General features: G+C 33.7%; 4 protein-coding genes across 6 annotated transcripts; 2 read left to right on the top strand and 2 right to left on the bottom strand.

The window, feature by feature from the left end:
• Window positions 1–118: 118 nt before the first annotated feature.
• LOC123694914 (DNA replication licensing factor Mcm3) lies at window positions 119–9,217 on the bottom strand. Of its 2 annotated transcripts, none has more exons than XM_045640537.1 (14): window positions 9,038–9,217; window positions 8,675–8,952; window positions 8,075–8,249; window positions 7,184–7,422; window positions 6,379–6,618; window positions 5,889–6,053; window positions 5,154–5,352; window positions 4,545–4,693; window positions 3,988–4,078; window positions 3,473–3,688; window positions 2,627–2,767; window positions 2,235–2,342; window positions 1,639–1,781; window positions 119–1,004 (listed from the first exon to the last, which is right to left on the bottom strand). In XM_045640537.1, the coding sequence occupies exons 1-14, from the start codon at window positions 9,107–9,109 to the stop codon at window positions 803–805; spliced, it is 2,418 nt and encodes an 805-aa protein (XP_045496493.1). In that variant the 5' UTR covers window positions 9,110–9,217; the 3' UTR covers window positions 119–802. The 2 variants fall into 2 exon arrangements, with proteins under 2 accessions (XP_045496493.1, XP_045496494.1); XM_045640538.1 differs by having other exon boundaries at window positions 1,639–1,778.
• Window positions 9,218–12,105: 2,888 nt separating this feature from the next.
• LOC123694944 (esterase AAEL000016) lies at window positions 12,106–13,680 on the top strand. The gene is made up of 4 exons (XM_045640592.1): window positions 12,106–12,474; window positions 12,666–12,863; window positions 13,118–13,258; window positions 13,451–13,680. Exons 1-4 carry the CDS (start codon window positions 12,255–12,257, stop codon window positions 13,621–13,623), a joined length of 732 nt encoding a protein of 243 aa, XP_045496548.1. The 5' UTR covers window positions 12,106–12,254; the 3' UTR covers window positions 13,624–13,680.
• A 200-nt stretch (window positions 13,681–13,880) lies between these two features.
• On the top strand, window positions 13,881–18,588 carry LOC123694930 (tRNA (guanine(10)-N2)-methyltransferase homolog). Its single transcript, XM_045640563.1, has 9 exons — window positions 13,881–14,109; window positions 14,189–14,572; window positions 14,682–14,816; window positions 15,132–15,321; window positions 15,600–15,673; window positions 16,083–16,221; window positions 17,318–17,516; window positions 18,044–18,214; window positions 18,452–18,588. Exons 1-9 carry the CDS (start codon window positions 14,053–14,055, stop codon window positions 18,570–18,572), a joined length of 1,470 nt encoding a protein of 489 aa, XP_045496519.1. The 5' UTR covers window positions 13,881–14,052; the 3' UTR covers window positions 18,573–18,588.
• A 452-nt stretch (window positions 18,589–19,040) lies between these two features.
• On the bottom strand, window positions 19,041–22,548 carry LOC123694941 (ER membrane protein complex subunit 2-like). 2 transcript variants are annotated; one of them, XM_045640584.1, is made up of 8 exons: window positions 22,499–22,548; window positions 22,185–22,428; window positions 21,985–22,095; window positions 21,535–21,685; window positions 20,675–20,818; window positions 20,238–20,394; window positions 19,811–19,906; window positions 19,041–19,563 (listed from the first exon to the last, which is right to left on the bottom strand). In XM_045640584.1, exons 2-8 carry the CDS (start codon window positions 22,216–22,218, stop codon window positions 19,390–19,392), a joined length of 867 nt encoding a protein of 288 aa, XP_045496540.1. In that variant the 5' UTR covers window positions 22,219–22,428; window positions 22,499–22,548; the 3' UTR covers window positions 19,041–19,389. The 2 variants fall into 2 exon arrangements, with proteins under 2 accessions (XP_045496540.1, XP_045496539.1); XM_045640583.1 differs by lacking the exon at window positions 22,499–22,548 and having other exon boundaries at window positions 22,185–22,483.
• Window positions 22,549–22,574: the final 26 nt, after the last annotated feature.

Below are 22,574 nucleotides of genomic sequence, written 5' to 3'. Positions count from 1 at the left end.
GAACGGGAACTATACGGGTTCTTCTATGAAAACGCGGGCAGAGCCGCGGGCGAAAAGCTAGTCTTGTAATAAATATCATTAGTTAAGGAATATTAAGGTAATAAATAAAAAAAAAAAATTCCTTTAGATTCAGATTTATTAATCACTTAACAAATTACAATAAAAACAGTTGTGATTAACTTATCAGTTAGGTAGGTACAAAATAAGGCAGATTCTTACATCTTAATTACAAACATTTAGAGCTACATGATCTTAACATTTTAAACATTACAAAAATAGATTAAAATCGATAATCAAGATACATAACAAATTCTACCTTAGAGCCAGTCTATGCAATTTATAAGTTAATACAAATGACGACCGATGGCACAGATTCTTCTATGAAAATAAACCAAACAGGACATAGAAATCTTGATTCATTAGAAATTAGTGTAATCGTGGGAGAGAGTTAACTAAACCTTCCCTAATTAGTAGGATTTTTCCATGAATTTCCAAAACAAACTTGATATTTATTACATTTACTAAACTGGCAATACCACAGACCCACATGGCAATTCTTAACACATAAACTGACAACACTAGGTTGTCTTGTGTCATCCGTTCCAAAGCAACTGTGACCTCTCCAGAACTGAACAGTGTGCAAATACTTTTCATTCACGTGTGTTACTCTATCAAGTAGGAATGAGTTAACTCGCTCTCCAATTAAGCATTTGTCGATTTTTCCGTAATTCTCCAAACAACATGTTCCAATATTGATTTTTATTACATTAACTGGCAACACTTAACACACAAACTGGCAACACTAGATCAAAAACACAATATCGTCAGCCATCATAACTTGGTTGTCTTGTGTCATGCGCTCCAAGGCTGCTGTGATCTCTCCAGAGCTGAATATCGCGTGCGAATACTTCTCATTCACGTACATTGTTATTCTCTCTAGCGGGAGGGAATTGGCTCGCTCTTCTCGGAATAGTTGTTGGAGCGCTGACTTGAATTCTGTTAACCTGGAATAAAAATTATACTAGTTTTAGAAATTACACGCGAGGCCGGGTTAATTATTACTTGAATGTAATAAGAATGTACTGCGATTCTACACAACTGCCTAATTGATGTAGGTAGTTGATAACAAATCGCAGCAGGTCAACGACTATTAATAATGTGAAGGTAGTTGGGTCAAACGTCGTATAAACAACGCGTGGTAAGGATAAGAAAAAGATGGCGCGTAACGAAAAAATGTTACACTAAATTTTTTCCAACCCCAATAAAGAAGTTTCACTTCAAAAATTATTAAATCAAAAGTTATCAGTAGTATAAAGTTGTTTGTGGGAATTTGGGTGATGATAAACAACTAGAGTGACAAGCATGCTCAAAAAAGGCTCAAAACATGTATAACAGAGACTTTTCAATTGAGCGATTTATTAGACAACATTTTTATAATAGAAACTGTTTATTAACGATTTTTTTATGTGCGTCTAGAGGCTTATTACCTCAATGTGATTGATTGATTCATTTTTTTAATGCATTTTATATATTAGAGCAATAAACGATAATTCAGGGAAACTTAATTTAATTTACATTATAATTAAAATTTAAATTAATTATCTTTAAAAAAATATGACTTTTTTAAGCTCTTTTAACCTATTGGTCTCGATAACAGTGGTTTGCGAGGGTTTCTTCTTAGGTTCTGCGTCTGGTTGTCTGGCTGTATGCGCCCTCCGAAGTACTGTCTCTGCCTCTTCGTCCGAAGAAAACTCGTAGGGATCTGCTTCGCCGTCTTTCTGCTGTGTATATAAAATAAGTATTACTGTCAGAAAATTTGTATTAAATCTAATATGTTTGTTGTATTGCGTATGAAATATTTTCACGCTCAACCATATAATTATCATAAAATTAATCAGAATGCTTCGACATTTAAAATATCGTTAATTTTAAAATACAAAAAGAAAGTTCAATCTGTGACTAACACATAATCTTAAATATAAAAAGCTAAGTAAAAAAAAGAGTGTTTGTATTTATGTACACGCGTTGGAGTTATACTTCTTTGGCGTATGAAAAAAAAAAAAATACTGGAACATAGTTATCAATTTTCATATCACCTAGAACTAACTTCATGCTGTTAAATTTAGGTGTCGGTGTGCGCGCGCATCGTAAAAATTTACTCTCATCATTTTTCTCCATCGCGCCAAAAGAAGTATAACTTCAATAAAATAATACATAATAAAATGATAGCTAACCGTCCGTCTCGATCGTTTGGGTCGTGGTTGTGAGGGCGTCGTCTCATTATCCGACGCTTCGTCACCTGATGACGCGCGACGTTTGCGACGTTTTTCTTTTGTTAGAACCTAGAATACAATTAATTGTTAAGGTTCGTTTTTTTTCTGAGATATTTATTATCTTTTCTCTTCGTGTGTTTTTTTAGCAAATAGAAAACTTAAAAAGCTCTCTGAAATTTCCCCTATAAAATACTTTAAATTAAGTCGCGTGGTAAAGACGATATGGGCTTCAGTATGTTGTGAAAAAAATATACATTACAGTTGAATATAACATGTTAATTTTTGAAACAATCACATTTTTTCTATAAAAAACAGAATGTAAATTTGCATATACATATAACAACAATACATACCCGTTTAAAGTAAGCGAAGTGAACAAGTTCAATAGCGCATAACGCATCCAGTTCTGTTATTTGGAAACTGAGACGACATTTTGCGTGCGCTGTGGCCAGACGGATCAGTGTTTCTAACGTACGAGCTGTTACTGGTTGTGTCTGGAATAAAATGAAATGAAATAAATTTATTTGTCCATTTTATGTTTTACAATTAATGAACGATAATATAATATAATATTTATATAATTTATAAATAAAAATTAAATTTAAAAATAGGAAACTACCTTGAATCGTCTGTTTTGCATGCATGTGTAATGTAAGTTCTTTTACACATATTTATCAATATGACAAGAAGTTGACCATGGTATACAATTTGAATAATCCATACTAATATTATAAATGCGAAAGTAACTCTGTTACTCAATCACGCCTTAACTACTGAACCAATTTGCATGAAATTTGGTATAGAGATATTTTCATACCCGAGAAAGGACATAGGCTACTTTTTACCCCGGGACATAGGATAGGTTTTATCCCGGAAATCCCACGGGAACGGGAACTATGCGGGTTTTTCTTTGACTGCGCGGGCGAAGCCGCGGGTGGAAAGCTAGTTTGATATAATTCATGTACCTTCCGACTTACCACCTCATTTCTTACCCGAACATAAAATTCTTTCACTAACAGAAAGCTACACTATTCAGGAGTGACATAAGCAATTGTTTTTATTACACAACCTGGGTAAGTTTAAACTTCATTTGCTTAGCCATTTTCATGTATTTCTTCATAAAAATTACCAATAGCTTGTAGTAAGTAGTAAAAATGGCAGTAAGTACTAGTAATATTAAATAAATGTCTCCAACATACCCTGGCCACATCGCTCTCCATCATATCCTGGTTCCGTAACTTGGTATACTCATCAGCTATCGCATCAGACGCCTCCTGGGTCAGCTTGGGCTTCATCAGCTTGGCTATGTGCAGGTATTTCTTCATGAACTTGGTGCTGAAGTACTGGTCCTTTTTGTTGCGGGTCCGGCCGTGAAGGAGAGGGTCGTATTTTTCGTATATTGAGTCCGTTGAGTCCTAGAATGGGTAGTAAATATTAGATTTAGTAGCGAATTTGGCATGGAAATAGAACAAAAGCATTGTTAAACTAGGTCTTTTTATTCGAAATAAAAAAAATTACTATGTAATTTATAAATTGCTAAACGTTACCTGGGTCGTTCAGTTGTGTACCAACATTCGTACGCGAATGTGAGTGACGAGCATAATACGTAAATTAAGAAAAGAACTAGAAATATTGAATTGTGAAACACTGTATAGATTATTTGAGATATAATTTTATACCAACTAACAATACTTTTAAAAACTATTTATAATACCTCAACATCATCATTATCAGGATTTTCTGTTGACAGCATGTCCACTGACGAACCCATTGGCAGCACTTCACCGTCTTGTTCTTTTGGATTTCTGTATAAAATATTTTCCTATATTCATATGATTGTGCTGGTTCTAGTTGTTAGAGATGAAATTAATAATTATTATAAAGCCCGGTTCGTCAAATAAAGGTCTTTTTTGTGTACAGTTACAGTTTTAAATTAAATTTTAATCAATTATGTAGCTTATGCACTATTTAAAAGAAGACGTTCAAAAGACAAAAACATTTTGCATCATTCAAAACAAAACACTGAAATGACAAAAAAGTATTATGCTATTGCATAGCTGCTATCGCGGGCTTTGAGTGCGGGGACCGAATCGAGAAATTCCGTAACGAAAAAACCTCACGCTCCCCACTCGGACGGGCGAAGGTGTGTCTTGAAGGCATAGCATGCAATAGCTTTACCGCGGCAGTCCCCGAGTGACACACGTCGTTTTTTTTTCTTCACATAATATGTTTGATACCAACTAGTATAAAAGTAAATTCATATTTAAATACCTGTATCGATGCATCCTCAGCACATGCTCCGAGATCATGTTATCATGGTCCGCGTCCGCGATGTCCAGCATCACGAAGAGCAGATCGAAACGAGATAGCAACGAGTCTTGGAGCCCGATGTTCTCCATTGGCGTTTTGTATTGGTCATACTGAAAGAACATGTTATGGTGGAGCAAGGGCATAAGAAATAGACATTTTATGTTATCTAAGAGTTAATTAAAAAATGTGTGCGTGTACTAGTACACACGTAAGAAGTGAAACTTTACAGAAATACGTCGAATCAACGCATCAAAAATTGACTTCAAAAGACTTTCTTTTCTTTTATTTAATACTGGATCACCATATTATTATTACGTTAATTCACACTTTATATCACACACTAGCTGCTCCGGCGGTTTCGCCCCCGTGGCTCCACTCCTGTTGGTCCTAGCGTGATTATATATAGCCTATAACCTTCCTCGATAAATAGGCTATCAATCACCGAAATAATTTTTCAAATCGGACCGGTAGTTCCCGAGATTAGCGCGTTCAAACAAACAAACAAACTCTTCAGCTTTATAATATTAGTATAGATAAGGGATAAGGGCATTCAATAGGCTACATACTCACCCTTCCATAAACCGGGTTAGCTGCAGCAAGCACCGAGCAGCGCGCATTCAGCGCCGCGTGTACCCCCGCCTTAGCGATCGTCACCCGCCCTTGTTCCATCACTTCGTGTATAGCCGTTCTGTCGATGTCCGACATCTTGTCGAACTCATCGATGCACACTACACCCCTGTCCGCTAACACCATGGCGCCGGCTTCTAATCTGTGAGAGATTTAACTAGATCATATGGCAACTCAGAATTAATTAAATAAATCTATATATTATGTAGGTATATAAAAATGAAACCCGTTTCGCGTTGTCACGAAATCACGCGTGAACGGGTGGGCCGATTTCGATAATTATTTTTTCATTATATTCCTTGAAGTACGAGGATGGTTCTTATGTAGAGAAAACGTAAATATGTACCACGGGTGCAGCCTGGGCGGACCGCTAGGTTGAAATAAAAAAAAAATATGAATTAAGAAATAATGTACAACAACAGTTTTTGCTTGGTTACATTTCAGTATAAAACAAAGTCACTTTTCGCAGTCTGTGTGACTGTATTACTTAGATCTTGAAAACTATTCAACGGATATTGATACGGTTTTTTAATGCATAGTGAATATCAAGGAATTTTTTTGTATATAATTATGGACAAAGCGGGCGATGCTGCGGGCGGAAAGCTAGCCGAAAATAAATAGGTAAATTCAACTTTGAACTATATTAACATTATAACAGAAAAAAAATTAATGTATTACCTTCGGTCCCCTGTCTCTGGGTCAGTAGTAACAGCAGCAGTGAGACCAACACCAGAGGACCCTCGACCAGTGGTGGTGATCGCTCTGGGTGCTGTCATCAACACATACCGCAGGAGTTGGGATTTGGCCACCGATGGATCGCCAATGAGAAGAATGTTGATGTCACTGGAAATATTTTAAAACAAAGATTGCTTTTTATTTTTTAATAATATTTAAATCAAAGAAAAGAAAACGAATAAAATTTTAATTTTATATTTTACTGTCCTCAAAACAACCTACTCTAAATCAAGAGAAATTTCTTTAAAAAAAACAGAGCTTGTGTCGAGCATACATGTCAGAAGTGAAACATCTTTGGCAAGATTCAAAGAGATCAAACTCGTCGCCTTACTTCATCATGTAACGTATTTCTGGACGCAACTTAAAAATTTTACTCTCAAGGCTCAACGGGTCTAAAAAAGTTTCACTTTAAAATATAACCAAAGTACCTTACCCTCTTAATCTTGTTCCATTAGGCAGTATCTTCTCCATTCCTCCCAGTAATTGACATAAAATGGCTTTCTTAATAAAATCGTGTCCGTGTATCGAAGGTGCTAGAGACTTGCTTAACAATTCAAACATGTCTGCATTTGTGCGCTTGGCCAGTCGCTTACATAACTTTATGTCTTCTAGTGTGATGTTGAGATTCATTTCCTTGTTTATTTGTGTTACGTTGTTGGCTATTAGGATAGTTCTGAAAAGCAAGTATAGTTTCAAATGAGAGGTCAGGAATTTTAAATGAAAATTCATTTGTTCATTGTTAAAATATTAGGATACTAGCTTTCCGCCCGCAGCTTCGCCCGCGTTATCAAAGAAAAACCCGTATAGTTCCCGTTCCTGTGGGATTTCCGGGATAAAACCTATCCTATGTGTAAATCTAAGTTACCCTCTATAAGTGTGCTTAATTTCATTGTAATCAGTAGTATTTGCATGAAAGAGTAACAAACACACACACATCCTCAAAAATTTTCGTATTTATAATATTAGTAGGAAGGATTTTGTTAATAGTTCAGATTTCAATAACTTCCTGTAATTCAATCTTTACAAAGCAACATGTACAATAATTAACTATTTAAAAAAACGAATATAGAGCAGGCTTTTCTTTAGAATCAAACAATAATTATTGTAGTTAAAAATTATATTATGATGAAAATTGTAATAACTCAGCCCCCGAAATCACAGACACAATAGAAAATCTATTGTGTCGTGGACCCGTCGGGCCGCTCAGGTCTCAATGGGTTAAATAAGTCCAAACTTACCTAAAAGTACCAGCTGTAAAACTGCCCTGTTTTGACGGTAGACATCTATAGTTGCCCACAATCTGAACCCTGTCTCCTGGCTTGCACATATCTACTAGATCATCATCACAGACCACATCCACACTCCTTGGAAGCTGGCCAGCGGGAGCCTTCTCCGGCATCTCCTGAACTGTGAGGGTCTGGTGGTCTTTGTATCTGGATAAACCATATTCAGTTTCTAGGGGGTTGCCTTCATCATCCTAAAAATTTAAGGGATTAAATTATTTTGAATTAAAGAGATAGTGCACTAACATTGTTGGGTAAAATGCAAGAAAAAGATATGTTTTATTTGAATTTAGTAAAGCCTTCTGTTCAACTTCTGTTAAATACTTTTCATCAATCAACAATAAATATTTGGCACCTTAATACATGAATTTATATTTTTTTGGTTTTTATGGCATTCAAATGCTTTATAAATATAAATTTATAAAGAATAGAAAAAATTCGATCACAAGGCGGGACTCGAACCCGCATCCTTCGCGCCGTTCCGGGACGGATGCCTAACCAACTCAGCCACTCGTGACCCGCCTGAGTAATCGAATTTATTCTACTCTTTCAGTTTTATGTGTCTTAAGGGACACACCGCGCGCCATCTATTGAGATGATTTAACAACCATCTCAACCAATATGAAGCACTTTTCAGTGAATACAATATTGTAAAGATGGAACACAACCTTTTCTTGAATTTATATTTTTTTGCTTTTTATGGCATTCAAATGCTTTATAAATATAAATTTATAAATTTTTTTTTTCTATTCTTTATAAATTTATACCTTAATACATACTTGGAGCTGATATAAATTTATTAAAACTAAACAGACTGACAGTTTTAAAATTAATTGTATACTTTACCTTAGTAGGATAAATAGCAGTAGTTGGGAAAGCTTCAAAAGACGTAAGATCTGTGTACTTCCTTTCCATAACTTTTTTGGTAGCAGGACAGTAGTGAACACTTCTTACTACCTTTGGTCTTACCAGTGAGACCCTTGTGACTATTCCTTCCACACATATTAGATTACCCAAGTACCTGTAAATCAGTTTATATAACAATATCAGAGGAAAGTTGTAGGAAGTTAAATAAGATGGCAAATTTCTTTAGGACCTACAACTGCATTAAATAAATAAATATTTTCGGGACAGTTTTCACACACAGCATAATCTGATCACATACTAAGCTTTCACTTGTGTTATGGAAACCAGATGGCTGATAAACACATATATAGTTTTTAATAAATACTGATATAGATAATTAACACCCAGACACAGAGCAAACATCTATGTTCATCACACAAAAATTTGCCCCGGGTGGGGATCGAACTCACAACCTCTGGCTTGGAAGGCAGGGCCGCTACCAACCTAGCCAACAAGCCAGTCAATAGTGGACTTTGTATAAGTTCATAAGAAATAATATATAAATAATACTGCTAAGAAATTAAATAAACTTTAACGCACCTTGATGTTAAACTTCTTGGTGTGACATGCTTAGTACCAAAACTTCCAGAGAATGCAACAAAAAATTCTTCCTGTTCTTTTGCATATGTTGGGTCTATTGACGACACATATTCCTTTAGCGCTCTTTGAAACGCTATTTGCTCTTCAAAGGCATTATCCAGCAAATTCTTTGCTCGATCTGGATTCTTTCTTCTTAAATCATTTATGTTAACATTTAGTCGCTTACTTTTTTCTCCTATCATTTGCTTCACTCGTTCCATGTAAACACCTTGATCTTCCTATAACAAACAAATTTGCAATAAAACTTTTATAACTTTTATAGAGTAGAAATAGGTTACCTTAAAAACAATTGTTTATCATTACCTCATCATCTAAAAACTCCAAATATTCTCTTTGTAAATCTCTTAATCGCTGATCAAAATCACCGTCTTCCATATTTAAAGTACTTATTGTATTATTTTAAAAGAAAACTTCTTATTTCCGATAAATAACAACAAAATGCGTTAAAACTGAACTTGACAATTTACAAGTTTTACCGCGAAAACTCTGTATCTGTAAAGGCTGGTTCACACTTTGATTAGTGCGAGTGCAGGTGATTAGTGCGAGTGCAGGTGTGTAGTGCGAGTAGTGTCCAATTCACTGCGAGTGCAGGTGATTAGTGCGAATGCCATTTTGTACAACAACAAGCGTGCCGCGTGCGACGCTACACACTACGCTAAACACTAAACACTAAACACTCCTGTCCAGACGTGTTTAGTGGCAGGCACGCTGCGAGTGAGGGGAGGGAGGGCGCGCGGGACGTGGCTACTCGCAGTCCACTCGCAAAAAAATAGAACACGCTTCTATTCACTTTACTACACAGCCTACTAAACACTTGCACTAAACAGTCGCTGTCCACACGTAGTTACTAAACACCTGCACTAATCACTTGCACTCGCACTAATCAAAGTGTGAACCAGCCATAATGTAACTTTTTAAACGTCAAATTGCGAAGTATTTTAACGTAGACAGAGAAACTAAGTTACTCTGTTAACTTAGTTACTCTGTCTACGTATTTTAACCTCGGAGATTTTAACGTATGGCAAATACTTATGTAGGTATTTAAATATAAAAAAAAAATACATATTTTAGAAACTAATTAAAGAAACATCCAAACTGAGGGGTTTTGGATGGGATGAATAAGAAAAGAAGGAAAAAATAATTTCACGATATCAAGTAAAAATAAAAAAAATCGCCAATAACAAACGCACTGAAAATATAGTAAACTGTATATTTTATTTTACAGCTTAGATATAGTTATCTGTGTTTGGATTAAATTTGGAATGAAAGAAATTGAAGATCGATCGCTAAGGCCGTATTCAGAAAGAAACCTACAAAACCCTTGCAAAAACACTACCTTATTACTTGCTCTGTGCTGGAAACTTACCGGCACTTGTCAGCGCTGGTTCGTTCGACACAAAGGAGGCAGGTTGACGCAGACTAAGACAGAGAAGACAAATTTTAAATGGCAGCGCCCAGCGCTGACCAGCGCGTGTTGAAGCTTGTCGGAACTTTTCGACGCCGTTCAGCGCTTCTCGGCGCGTGTTCATATATTTTTCTGCGCGGGTTACCAGCGCTGAAAAGCGCCGGTAAGCGCTTATAAGTTTCCAGCTTTCTTTCCGCATACGCCTTATGTCGCTGCTGTGGTTGCTGCGTTGTATGCTGCGTGCTTATTACTTTACTCTATGGTGCTGCGGTTTCATCATATTACTTGCTCTGTGGTTTCATCAGTCTGTAGTCTGTACCACTGTCTTGCCCAAGAAGCTTATATCTAATACACTGGAGATTTCGGTATGAACATTGACGTGTAACAAGAAAATATTGCTCAGTTCATGTTTTTTATCACTTTCACACCTAACTTGGTATTGCCACTGTTAATACGAAGTTTTCCCAAGGCTACTATGTATGCTGTAATATTCTGTGCAAAAGGTTAGTTTTTGTACATGAGTTTGTTGATAAATTACCAACAACGTCATTCAGAAGCATTGTTGGATGAGACAATTATTATTTATGCTAAATAAACTAAGTATCTGAACCAATTATTAAAAAGCGATACTCCCTGATTATGGGTAGTCACCATAATAAAATTGTAGCAACTCTCACTTTGTCAATATGGCATGTGTGTCAAAAAAATTGCGTCGCTTCGAATATTTAAGTTAATATTGTTGCTTATTTAATGAATATTTTCCGAATATAAAGAATGCATTGTATTGTGCAAAATTGCAGAAGTGTTTGGACACCAAATTCTGGCATAGAATTTCACAGGCAAGTGTATATTTACGTTATTTACAATATTCCTCAATACTCCTGCATTTACCTATTTAGAATCATTTTAATGGCAAAAATTGACTAATTTAGCATCATTTTAGTAAGCAGTCATGTTAAATTTGTTATTTCCCTAATACTTTATCATTTTTCAACAAGTTTTCAATAAACAGATTTAACAAGTAAGGTAACCATGATGACGAGTTTTTATGGATAGCGAAGAGAATATATTGTAATAACAATAATAAGATGAAAATTTAGAACACCATTTTAAAGATTGTTACTAGTAATGAAACAACACATGACATCGGTATTGCACTCACATGTAGTTATAAGATTGTTCGTTTTTACTTTGAAATTTATACTTTTTTAACTTACCTCATATTTTTTTGTTTTACGTATTTCAGCTTTCCAAAAAGTAAAATAAAAAGAAATATATGTGCCCATCAAGGTTACTGAGGATTACGACCCAGAAAAAAATACCTTTTGAAAAATAAACTTTGTAAAGTTAGCTGAAATTTGTGCAAGGCTGCTATAAACAGTTTTTCTTTGATGATTCTGGCTTGAAATTGACCCGTCGAAGCAACGCGTTTAAAAAGAAGATCTGAGTAGCTAACAATGTGGTAAACAGCATCTGATGCAAAACACAACTTTCCTCTATTTACAAAGGATGTTAATGCTATATATCGGTTCATATCCAAGCTTTGTAGCCAAAAGTTATTTATAACTATCATTCTATACAAATTAAAATTGTATGTACCTACCTATAAAGTATGACCATAATATTATAATATAAATACTGTTAAAAATATATGTCGTTATTATTTATAGACCATGATTTTTAGTTTTTTCTATTTTGAAAAATCCTGAATTTACAAACCAGCGTGGTCACTCGACAGAAAGAGACAAATAACATGACTGACGTCATTGAATGTCATAGTTTCTTGTTTCAAGTTAATGGTCATAGTGCAATCTCCAGTGTATTAGAGGATATAAGCTTCTTGGTCTTGCCCTATTATACATTATACTCTTTGCACTGTCTGTACACTGACAGTTGACAATGACAAGTGACTCTTGACATTTGGAGTTTGGATTTGCTCCCTTATAATATTACTTTACTCTTTGATTTGCTCCGACGTGACGGCCGACTATAGTTCAATTTTTTAATATTTATTAAGTTTAACACAACAATATTAGTATTCTTACCGCAAACTCATTTTCTGTTTTATTTAAATGGATTAGAAAGATTTCTGTAAATCCAACAATAGTAGTTAAAATGTCTGAAATAAATTCAAATTCTAACCAATCTCCGCCGACAAATAATAAAGAAGACAGGAGAAAATTAAAAATCCTCGCTTTTCATGGATACAGACAAAACGGCACTGTGTTTAAATCGAAAATTGGATCGTTTCGTAAAGTTGTATCGAAATATGCTCAATTGGTATTCATTTCCGCGCCACACAAAGTTTTAGTTGAAGAAGGAGGTGGCGATGAAGGTAATTGAATTATATATGTAATTTAATTTATATCTGTCAATCCAAAAATAATATAAGTTTATTATTGAATAACCTTTCATATACTTACTTATTTTGTAGTAGAAATAGTGATTCTTGTACACTTATTTATAAAAAAAAGCATGTACCTAAGGCATGTCATAGTGATAATGCAAATATTAATTAATAAATAGATGCGAGATCATGGTGGTTCAACGCGGAAGATAATACATACAGTGGTAAATGCTTGGGAGGTCCTGCCATTGGTTTTGAGGATACATTACGGTTAATTGAAGATGTGGTGAAGGAGTATGGTCCTTTTGATGGATTCATGGGTTTTTCACAAGGCGCATGCCTTGTAGGGTTGTTAGCTGCTATGCAGCAAAAGGGGTGTAAGTTATCTAACATCTTTTAATTCATAATTTTTGTTTAATCAGAAGAAGATTTAATGTTTCATAAGATTTGCTGCAAAAGCATTTTTAATCCCTCAGCCCCCGGAATCACAGACACAATAGAAAATCTATTGTGTCGTGGTCTCATTGGGCCAATAACATTAAATTATTAAATTTTTATTAGAACTACCAAGCAACACTATCATATTCTTATATTTTAGTTGATTTACATTTCAATATTTTCTTGGTTTCAGATTTACCATACACATTTAAATTTGCAATATTTGTATCAGGATTCCGATCTGGTAGTTTAGTTCACAAGGGTTTCTATGATGAGGACATAAATTTACCATCTTTACATGTTTATGGTGAAAGTGATTCCATTATTCCTAAAGGTACGTAATTCTAATCCTATTTTAATTATGCATAATGAAATTTTATATTTTGATATACATAATATATATATATTTTTTCAACACAAAATCATTAAAATGCCTGATGCTTCAATGATTTAAGAATTATTGTGTCAGTTTAGCTTTAAATGTAGCGAAATTTTGCAAAGTGTTTTTTTTTTCTTTTTTTTACAGAAATGAGTGAGTCCCTCATAAATCTATTTGTTAAGCCTATTATTGCTGAACACTCTGGGGGACACTATGTGGCATGTTCTGGCTCTATAAAGGATGCATATTTGGATTTCTTATACATGGTAGACCCTAACCAAGATATAGTAGAAAAGCCAGAAGAGGAGAAGAGACCCTAGAATTAGTAGATTGTAAATAAAAGAGAGTGTCTGGAATAAAGTATATTTAAATATAAATATTGTTTTATTTGCCAGTGATTAAGCAAACAGATTCTGGGAGTTATATCGATAAAAGTTGTATTTTTCATAAGAAATGGTATCCAATAAATTTTAAACGTAATTCGTAAACTGGAACGTGCAGTTTTGACATATTTGACATAATATAATATTGACAAAGGAGGACTGATGTCTGTGACCTTCTGTGACATATTACTTGCTCTTGTGTCTGTGACTGTGAGTCTGTCAAAAAATGACATGTAAACAATTCTTGAGGTTATGTGGCATGAACTTGTTTTGCTCAAATTTCAAAAGTGTACCTAAAATAAAATGAAATAAGAATTTATCCTATGCAAGTTACGCTTATAATAAGCACCAATAACATAAACAACCATGTCACGACGATATTTAATGTGGTTTGCACACGAACATTTAGATTTTCGTCATGCTGTTAGTATTTTTGAATTACTTTAGAAAAAAACTTTCATATCAAGCAATCGCATAATAAATTTACGATCTATAATTACAGGAAATGCACAGTATTCTGTCCTTGTTGAATATAAACATAAAGTTCATTGAAAAACCGTCGATAGATAAACCATATTGGATAGTAGAACTACCATCGGAGTCTTGTGTGAAAAAAATAGCATCGAGGTCAGTTTTGTTAAAGAATTGCATAGAATTATGGTCACGAGCCAAAAGTGAAACAAGATTACACGAAAACCTTAAAAGTGCTGTGAAAAATATATCGGGACAGTGGATAGTCCCAACTTCGAATGAAGATGTCAGTGATACTCATATTTGTCCAAGTGAGCTCCTAGAAGCTTGCAGTGGGAAAGAAAATTCTTTCAAGATAGATGTAGAAACATTTTGTAAGCATTTTACTATGAAAGAAAAAGTTGATAAGATAGAGGTAATCTTTTAAACTTTTCCTTTTTTGGTTTCCAAATAAAATATGTAGATAATACCCATCTATACTATATACTATATCAGTTTGTTTGTTATAACATGTTGTTTTTTAGACATTCAGTTATTTACCACTAGAAGGGCCAGTGAAGCTTAAAAATCCTGACATCACACTCTCCTATATTGAGTTCTATGGAGTGGATCCAAATAATGTACCAGAGCAACCTTGTGACTTATTTTTTGGAAGATGGGTAAGGAACTAATTTTAAATTTGTTCTTGAAATGAGTGAAAATTTTTAAGATAATGTTATCATCTTGTATAGTATTTTCTCTAAATGTGTTTTTTAGTAGGTAAGATTTTAAAACATAGAAATTTGTAAATCTACCTTCAAATTTTTTTTCAATTTTCAATTAAATTTGCTGGGTAGCATATTATGTTGTAACTCCTATGATCCCATGAAGCATTACCACCTAATTTTTATCTAAAATTTATGTAATTATTATTTATGTATTATAATTATTAATTTATTTTATGTTTGAAACTAAAATATTTATCTAATTTCTAGGTAGCAGATGGTCAAAGAGATCTCATACAAACACATTCATTGAAGAAGAGACAGTTTATTGGAAACACAAGTATGGATGCTCAGTTGTCAATCATCATGGCAAACCAGGCTCAAGTGGCAAATGGTGATCTTGTGTTGGACCCGTTTGTTGGCTCTGGCTCTTTGTTAGTTGCTGCTGCACATTTTGGAGGTGATTTCATACTTTGTAATAAAAATAATGTTGTGACCAGAGACAATTCTATTTTTTTTTTAATTTTTAAAGTTAACATTCTATTGGCTTTTTTATTAACAAACAAAAAAAATCTATCACAGTTATGTTAACAGTTTTGTTCACATAGCTGCTTTTCTTTTTCATTCTATTTTTTTAATTGCAAGATAAACAATAGAGTTGCTTTGATCATTGGAAATGTTTTGTGTAGAAATTATCCAATCTTAGTAACGAATTGAAATAAGATTTTTTATTAACAGGATATGTATGGGGCTCAGATATTGATTTTATGATGTTACACGCCAGAACAAGGCCGACGAGAGTTGGGCAAAAGGTAACAATGTATGTATTATATTGGGTTTTTGGTGAAAGGAAGTTACTTGTAGTATTGAATATTTACATTTAAACAGACAGCAAGTAAAAAAAAGAAAGTATTGACAATGCTATTTTATATTTATTAGACCAAATTTATAATAATACATATGTTGTAAATTTAAGTACCAATACATGTTTTTTTTAAGTAAAAGTTTTTTAGATGCGTTGAGAGTAACATTTGAAGGTTGCGTCATGGCAATACCGTCACGTCATGAAGTTAGGCCAAGATTTTGGTATCTTTGAATCTTGCAAAAGAAGTTTCACTTCTGACACGTGCTCGGCATACACGCTCTTTTTTTATTTATTGACGACTGTTCTGGTATGTTAATCGAAAAATTCATATTTCTTATTCAATAAAATCTTAATAGGTGCGACACAAAGAAGAAAGTATAAAAGGAAACATGAAACAATATGGAATCCAGTCGCGGTACTTGGATGTTGCAGTCAGTGACTTTTCTTTACCTATGTGGAGAGATGATTTAAAATTCGACGCTATACTAACTGATCGTGAGTTTTTCTCGAATAAACAATCAAGTCTTTTTTTATATTAAGGGCTGATTTTTCAATGCTTGGTTATAACTTATTCGTTGAATAACATATTAAACTACCATTTCAAAAATGTATTCTATACCCGGCGCGGCCTAAGATGATCCCTATGACACTGACAGTTATTCTCAAGAGACAAACTTGTAATGGCGTCACCATTAAATTAGAAACGTATTGGAGGCGTCTAAAAATGGCATTTATTAATTTTTACGTAGCTTTATCCTATTATAATGATATTCCGTTGGAATTATAACAATTCTTATCATTTACGAGAAATTATATCAATCTGACTTTACGTTTACGTCCTTCAAAACTTACATCGTTGGCATTTATCGACTAGTGCGGAAAGTATCGATAAACAAATTTCGATAATGGAAACGAGTTCACATTCTTTCCATGCTTAAGCTATAGTTCATTCACTATTGAATGGAACAGAAGATCGCAGCATACTTAATTAATAATTACCGTTCGCGTTAATTTACTTACCTATGATAATATAAGTTTTTTAGAAAAATTAAATGGGGGATTCCATTTTCATGATAAATTAATATACACTGTGTTAAACGGGTTAAAAATTACGAGAAAATGATAAGGTGTATTTTTATGTTTTTGAAAACTTTCGTTTTACTTACCGTTTCGTTTACATAATAGACGTTAAAAATTCATTTTATAATATTTGTAAAAACATGTTTACCGAGGTGGCTGAATGCAAACCACGCCTTTGCCTATAAAATAGTAAAGTATCGACAAGATCCATCATACGAGCAATCACTAAGACGAACTGTCATAGGGATCATCTTAGGCCGCGCCGGGTATAATTGCCCGTATTTGACAGTTTACAGATGACATTGCAATATTATCGTGTAATACTTTATTGGACGGGTAGGTAAGTTTTAATCAAGGATTGAAAAATCGGCCCTAAATAAAATGTATAACAAAAAAAAACCATTAAAAACATTTCAGTTCCATTAAAAATGATTTGTTGTGATTATTTTTTGTGCAGTCGATGTGTTTAGTGTATTTTATCATTCTGTTAAATATATTTTTGTTTTAACAGCTCCATATGGTGTACGAGAGCCAACAGAAAAGATAGGGATAGAAAGAGACAACTATTCGTTGTTAGAAGAGCACTTAGATAATCACATACCTTCCAAAGTCGAATATGGCCTACCACATATTTACAGTGACTTGTTGAACTTTGCTGCTAAGCATTTGAGGATTGGCAGGCGGCTTGTGTGTTGGTACCCTTTGGTTAGGTAAATTTTTTACATTGATTATCATGCTTGAAAATATTAAAAAAATCTACTTTAGCTTACATTTTACTATCGCAACTAATATTTAGTAATTGCTTGCATAATTACTAAATTACTATTACAAATAATTACAGTACTCTACAACATTTTGAAAGAGACAATATTATAAATAGTAATAAAATATTTTTGGCCGTGCAGCGCCATCTAGTTTAAAAAAATTACCAAATATTGCCAAACTAATAACTGGAAACTAGACAAACTTTGCTTAAACCGTATTCTGCCTTACTGTATACACATATCACTACATCATCACTACATAGTATAAAACAAAGTCGCTTTTTCTGTCCCTATTTCCCTTTGTATGCTTAAATCTTTAAAACTACGCAACGGATTTTGATGCGGTTTTTTAATAGATAGAGTGATTCAAGAGGAAGGTTTAAGTATATAATTTATTAGGTATTAGACACAGCGGGCGAAGCCGCGGGCGGTTAGCTAGTTCGTTATAAAAAATACCACCATCTATATTTCAGAGAAGAGTACCGCGAAGACCAGCTACCATCGCATCCATGTCTAGAACTGGTAGCTAATTCTCAGCAAGTACTGTCCAAACTAACCGCGAGGAGACTGCTCACTTACCAGAAGATCAGTGACGAAATACCCAACATGCCGCACGATCCTAATGCTGGAGCGCATAATTTTAGGTAAAAATAACAGTTTGAGCTATTTTCACGATCCGTAATTTATTGCCTGTTTTTATTTAGGTGTACTAAGGTAATACACTTTTTTATTCAAAAACTTATAAAAATTAAAAAAGAAAACTTATCAGAACAATAGTAACCGTTTTGTGGGCTTCATCCATTCCATTTTCAAGGAGTTTTTTCGTAAGATATTACGCCTCATTTAGTCTCTCATTATATAAGTATGTATATGATTTTCAGAGATAAATACTTTGCTGTTGGTGAAATATCAAGGCGGGAAAAGAAAGAGAGGCGTGCGGAAGAAATAGCCAACAGCGCTATCTACATCAAAGCAAAACAAGAGAAGAGTTTAAAAGAATAAAATATTTTTTATTAAATTTGGTGTTTCTTTATTACACCTTTAGATAGTTTATAATAGTAAACCTAATAAATATACATAAAAAAATTATCATGAAGAATAAGTATTAATTCTTACAGTAAACAAGCGCAAATCCTCCCACACAACTTAACCCCAAACGTGAAATTTTATTCAAATGAAGCAGATGAAAATATCCTCGATTTTATTTTTAGTATAAAAAGGCTACACGAACACATTTTCACACGAAGCACGCTCATGTGTATTGTGTTTAAAACACGAGTTATAATGACTACTTCTAAATTGTATGAGATATTAAAATTTCACCTAAATATGCTTAAAGTTTACATCACCCATTACTTTTCGTACCTCTTCACGTATCTATCCAAATAGGAACTGAAATATTTGACGTAAATTCTGCTGCGTCAACGTAACGACGCAGGTTTAAGTCAGTATTTAAATAAAACGAAGTTCTTTGGTAACATAATTTATTTAGGAAATGCTAGCGATAATATTACTATAACACAAATACATAGACATTCCTTAATTCGCTACCTACATTGCCTTTAACATAAATTATACTAAATCCCAGTAAATATATACGAACCACACATTCAACCATATGAACACAATATTCATAATAATAATAAATAAAATATTTTGTATTTTTGCATAATTTTCTTGAAAAACGGAAATGTACAAAGATTCCATGAATCCATATTTGAAAATATTACCGCCATAAATTAAATAGAGAATAACACAATGTTGCCAACATTTTGCTATAAAATTGTTGGTAAAAATCTTTTGTCTATGATAATATTCACTAATCGCTTATTGAAATAGCTAACATCATGTTAGTTAAGGCGTTGGCATTAGAGCCTTGTGCCTCTTTCTGCTTCTTCGAAACTTCGGATTGCGCCCATTGGCTAAGTTTCCATACTTCCTTGCGTTTTGTACTCCCTGACGACTTGTAGTGGCCTAGTAGGTTATTTGTTACCTGTAAAACATTTTATTTAAGTTTCCAAAACTCAAGAGTATAATGGTTTTCAGAGGTGTTGTTTTAATTATTGTTTTTAACCCATTGAGCCCCAAGCGGCCCGATCGGTCCACGACACAATAGATTTTCTACTGTGTCTGAACTGAAAAGGATATATAATTATGGGGCCAGAACATATAAGTTTATGAAAAAATATTAGTTTATCTAACTTTAGATAGGTAATCATGTTATTATCAGGGTTTCTTACCAGAACCAAACCTAACAGCGCTCTAACATTGTTAGGGTTCAACTTCACAGCTTGGCAGTAGTATGATTTTGCCAATTCCATATTCTCTACACCACCCTGAAACACATTTTGTTCAAATAACAATAATTAAAATCTTACACTGGATTCAAAAATTAAAACGCGACTTATACTTCATTATATTCTTATATTATGAAGCTGAACAAATGTCGTATTTGTCTGCTTGAAAACACTAATCTCAGAAACCAGTATTCTGATTTGTAAAATTCTTTCAGTGTTAGATAGTCCATTTATCGAAGAAGACTATGGGTTATTTATCATCACGCTTAGTCCAACAGGAGCGGAGCAGTGGTTAAAACTGCGGGTAGGTGCTATCTTTCTACATTAACTAAATCACAAAGTTTGTTTAGAGTTTAAAAAATGGCCTCACCATAGTGTATCGTATGTCAGCAAGGCGCTGATGGAACAGATGGTTATGCGGCTGATGCAGGATCAGCTCCTCCACGCAGAACGCGGCGCGAGAGTATTCGCCCATTTGTAGATAGAGCTCGCTGAGTTCCTGCCATGCTTCCATGTCTGATATGAATCTGTTGGTATTTAAATTACTTTACTAGAGGAATTTCATTTTACAACTTTTAAAATGTTTCATTAAAATCTATACTAATATTATGAAGCTGTAGAGTTTGTTTGTTTGAACCTGCTAATCTCAGAAACTACTGGTCCGATATGAAAAATTCTTTCGGTATTAGATAACCCATTTATCGAGGAAGGCTATGTATCATCACGCTAAGACTAACAGGAGCTTAGCAATGCAGGTGATACCGCGGGGAACAGCTAGTAATAAATATGGGTAGGAAAATAACATACTTCTTCAAATAGTCCACTAATTCCTTGATAGCCTCAGTGATTTGGCCTTGTGCTTTCATAATGGCCACGCGACGTTTCCTCGCTGGCGCGTTGGTTTCATCCGTTTTTATTATTTGATCCAGGACTTGTAATGCCTTGTCATATCTGTAATAAACGAAAAAATTTGTAATTTCGAAAAAATAAAGTGAGATATTTTAATTTATAGCTATGTTGCAAAATATTATAAATATCAAATTACATATTTTTGAATGACTAATTTAGTTTAGAAACAAATGCGTGCTTAAAACTAAACCAATACCAATATCTTGATTCAAAATTTAATTAACAAATGCATTTTCTAATTAAATTGATGATGAAATGACAAACACTTTAAAACTTTAATGGTTAAATAAAATTACTTTAATTATAAAAACAACTATTGCGAGTTCATTCATAATGCATACTTAAGACTAGCTTTGTGCCCGTGGCTTCGCCCTCTGTGTCTAATCCATACTAATATTATAAATGCGAAAGTAACTCTGTCTGTATGTCTGTCAATCACGCCTTAACTACTGAACCAATTTGCATGAAATTTGGTATAGAGATATTTTGATACCCGAGAAAGGACATAGGATTTATCCTGGAAATCCCACGGGAACGGGAACTATGCGGGTTTTTCTTTGACTGCGCGGACGAAGCCGCGGGTGGTAAGCTAGTAGATAATAAATTATATCATCATATTCTTCGATGACTCTGTCTATTAAAAAAAAAAAACGCATGAAAATCTGTTGCTTTGTTTTAAAGATTGAAGCATACATAGGATATAGGAACATAGAAAGCATCTTTGTATTATACTACGTAGTGATTACATGTAGACTTACTGTTCTTGTGCCTCCAACCACATTGCCTTATATCTCAACACTCTCAAGCTACCAGGGAATGCTGCGTCCAGGGCTTCAATCCATATAAGTGCTATATTGTGATAGTTAGAGTCTAGGGCTGCTATTATTAGCTGCTCCATAATCAAATACTCTGAAACATTCACATTACTTGTACTTAAAAAAATATAAAGTTTCAAACATTGCCACTTAGTGTGTGTGCCACAATAAATATTTGTTTGTATATAAATAACTCTTTTAGACGAGATTTTGACTCAGTTTAAATGTACAAATTTAATTCATACTTTGTACACTTTAACTAAGCTTATCATGGATTGGTGACAATACAAGATTGTTGTCTTATGTGTTTTTACTAACTATATTTACTATTATTTATTATCCTTTTTTAATGCCAATTTAAGGGTATTAAAATAAATTAAATATTAAACTTACTCTCATTAGATTTGCTGTCTAAGCCCGCATTAACTTTTTCCCATAGTAACATTATTTCGGTACTCTTTCGTTCATTGTTATCCCTCCATTTACGAAGTAGATCATTTATTTCTGTAAAAAAAGTAAAGTGAAATATGATTATGAGTATTTGAGATTAAAAAAAGCAATTCCACTATTGTAATAATAAAAAATATACTCACCATTTATACTCATATCTTCATAATTATCTGCCATATTTTTATTTGATAGACACAACCTTAAGCCTATTTAAACAATGCTTGTGGTGCTGTGTGGTTTTATCACAAAAATTGCCGTAAAATTGTTAAATTAATCGGAGCAAAGAACCTATAATCGGTAAATTGCAATTGTTAGTGTTCATATAATTCTGGTTCAAATAGGATATCAATTTAAACGGTTCTCGACTTCCTGGAAAACTCAGGTTTGCTGAAATAAAAATATGTATAATGCACAGGTATAATGTTGAAATATTAGTACATGAAAATTTTATTCTTACAATAAATAGCCACACTCCACAGTACAACTTACAAGCTTTGGGTTGACAAATGACAATTATTGTGAATTGACATTTG

Source organism: Colias croceus, chromosome 10 (assembly GCF_905220415.1).
Source record: "Colias croceus chromosome 10, ilColCroc2.1".
Lineage (NCBI taxonomy): Eukaryota > Metazoa > Arthropoda > Insecta > Lepidoptera > Pieridae > Colias > Colias croceus.
Note: the sequence above shows the minus strand (reverse complement) of the source record. Positions and strands in the feature narration are given on the sequence as shown.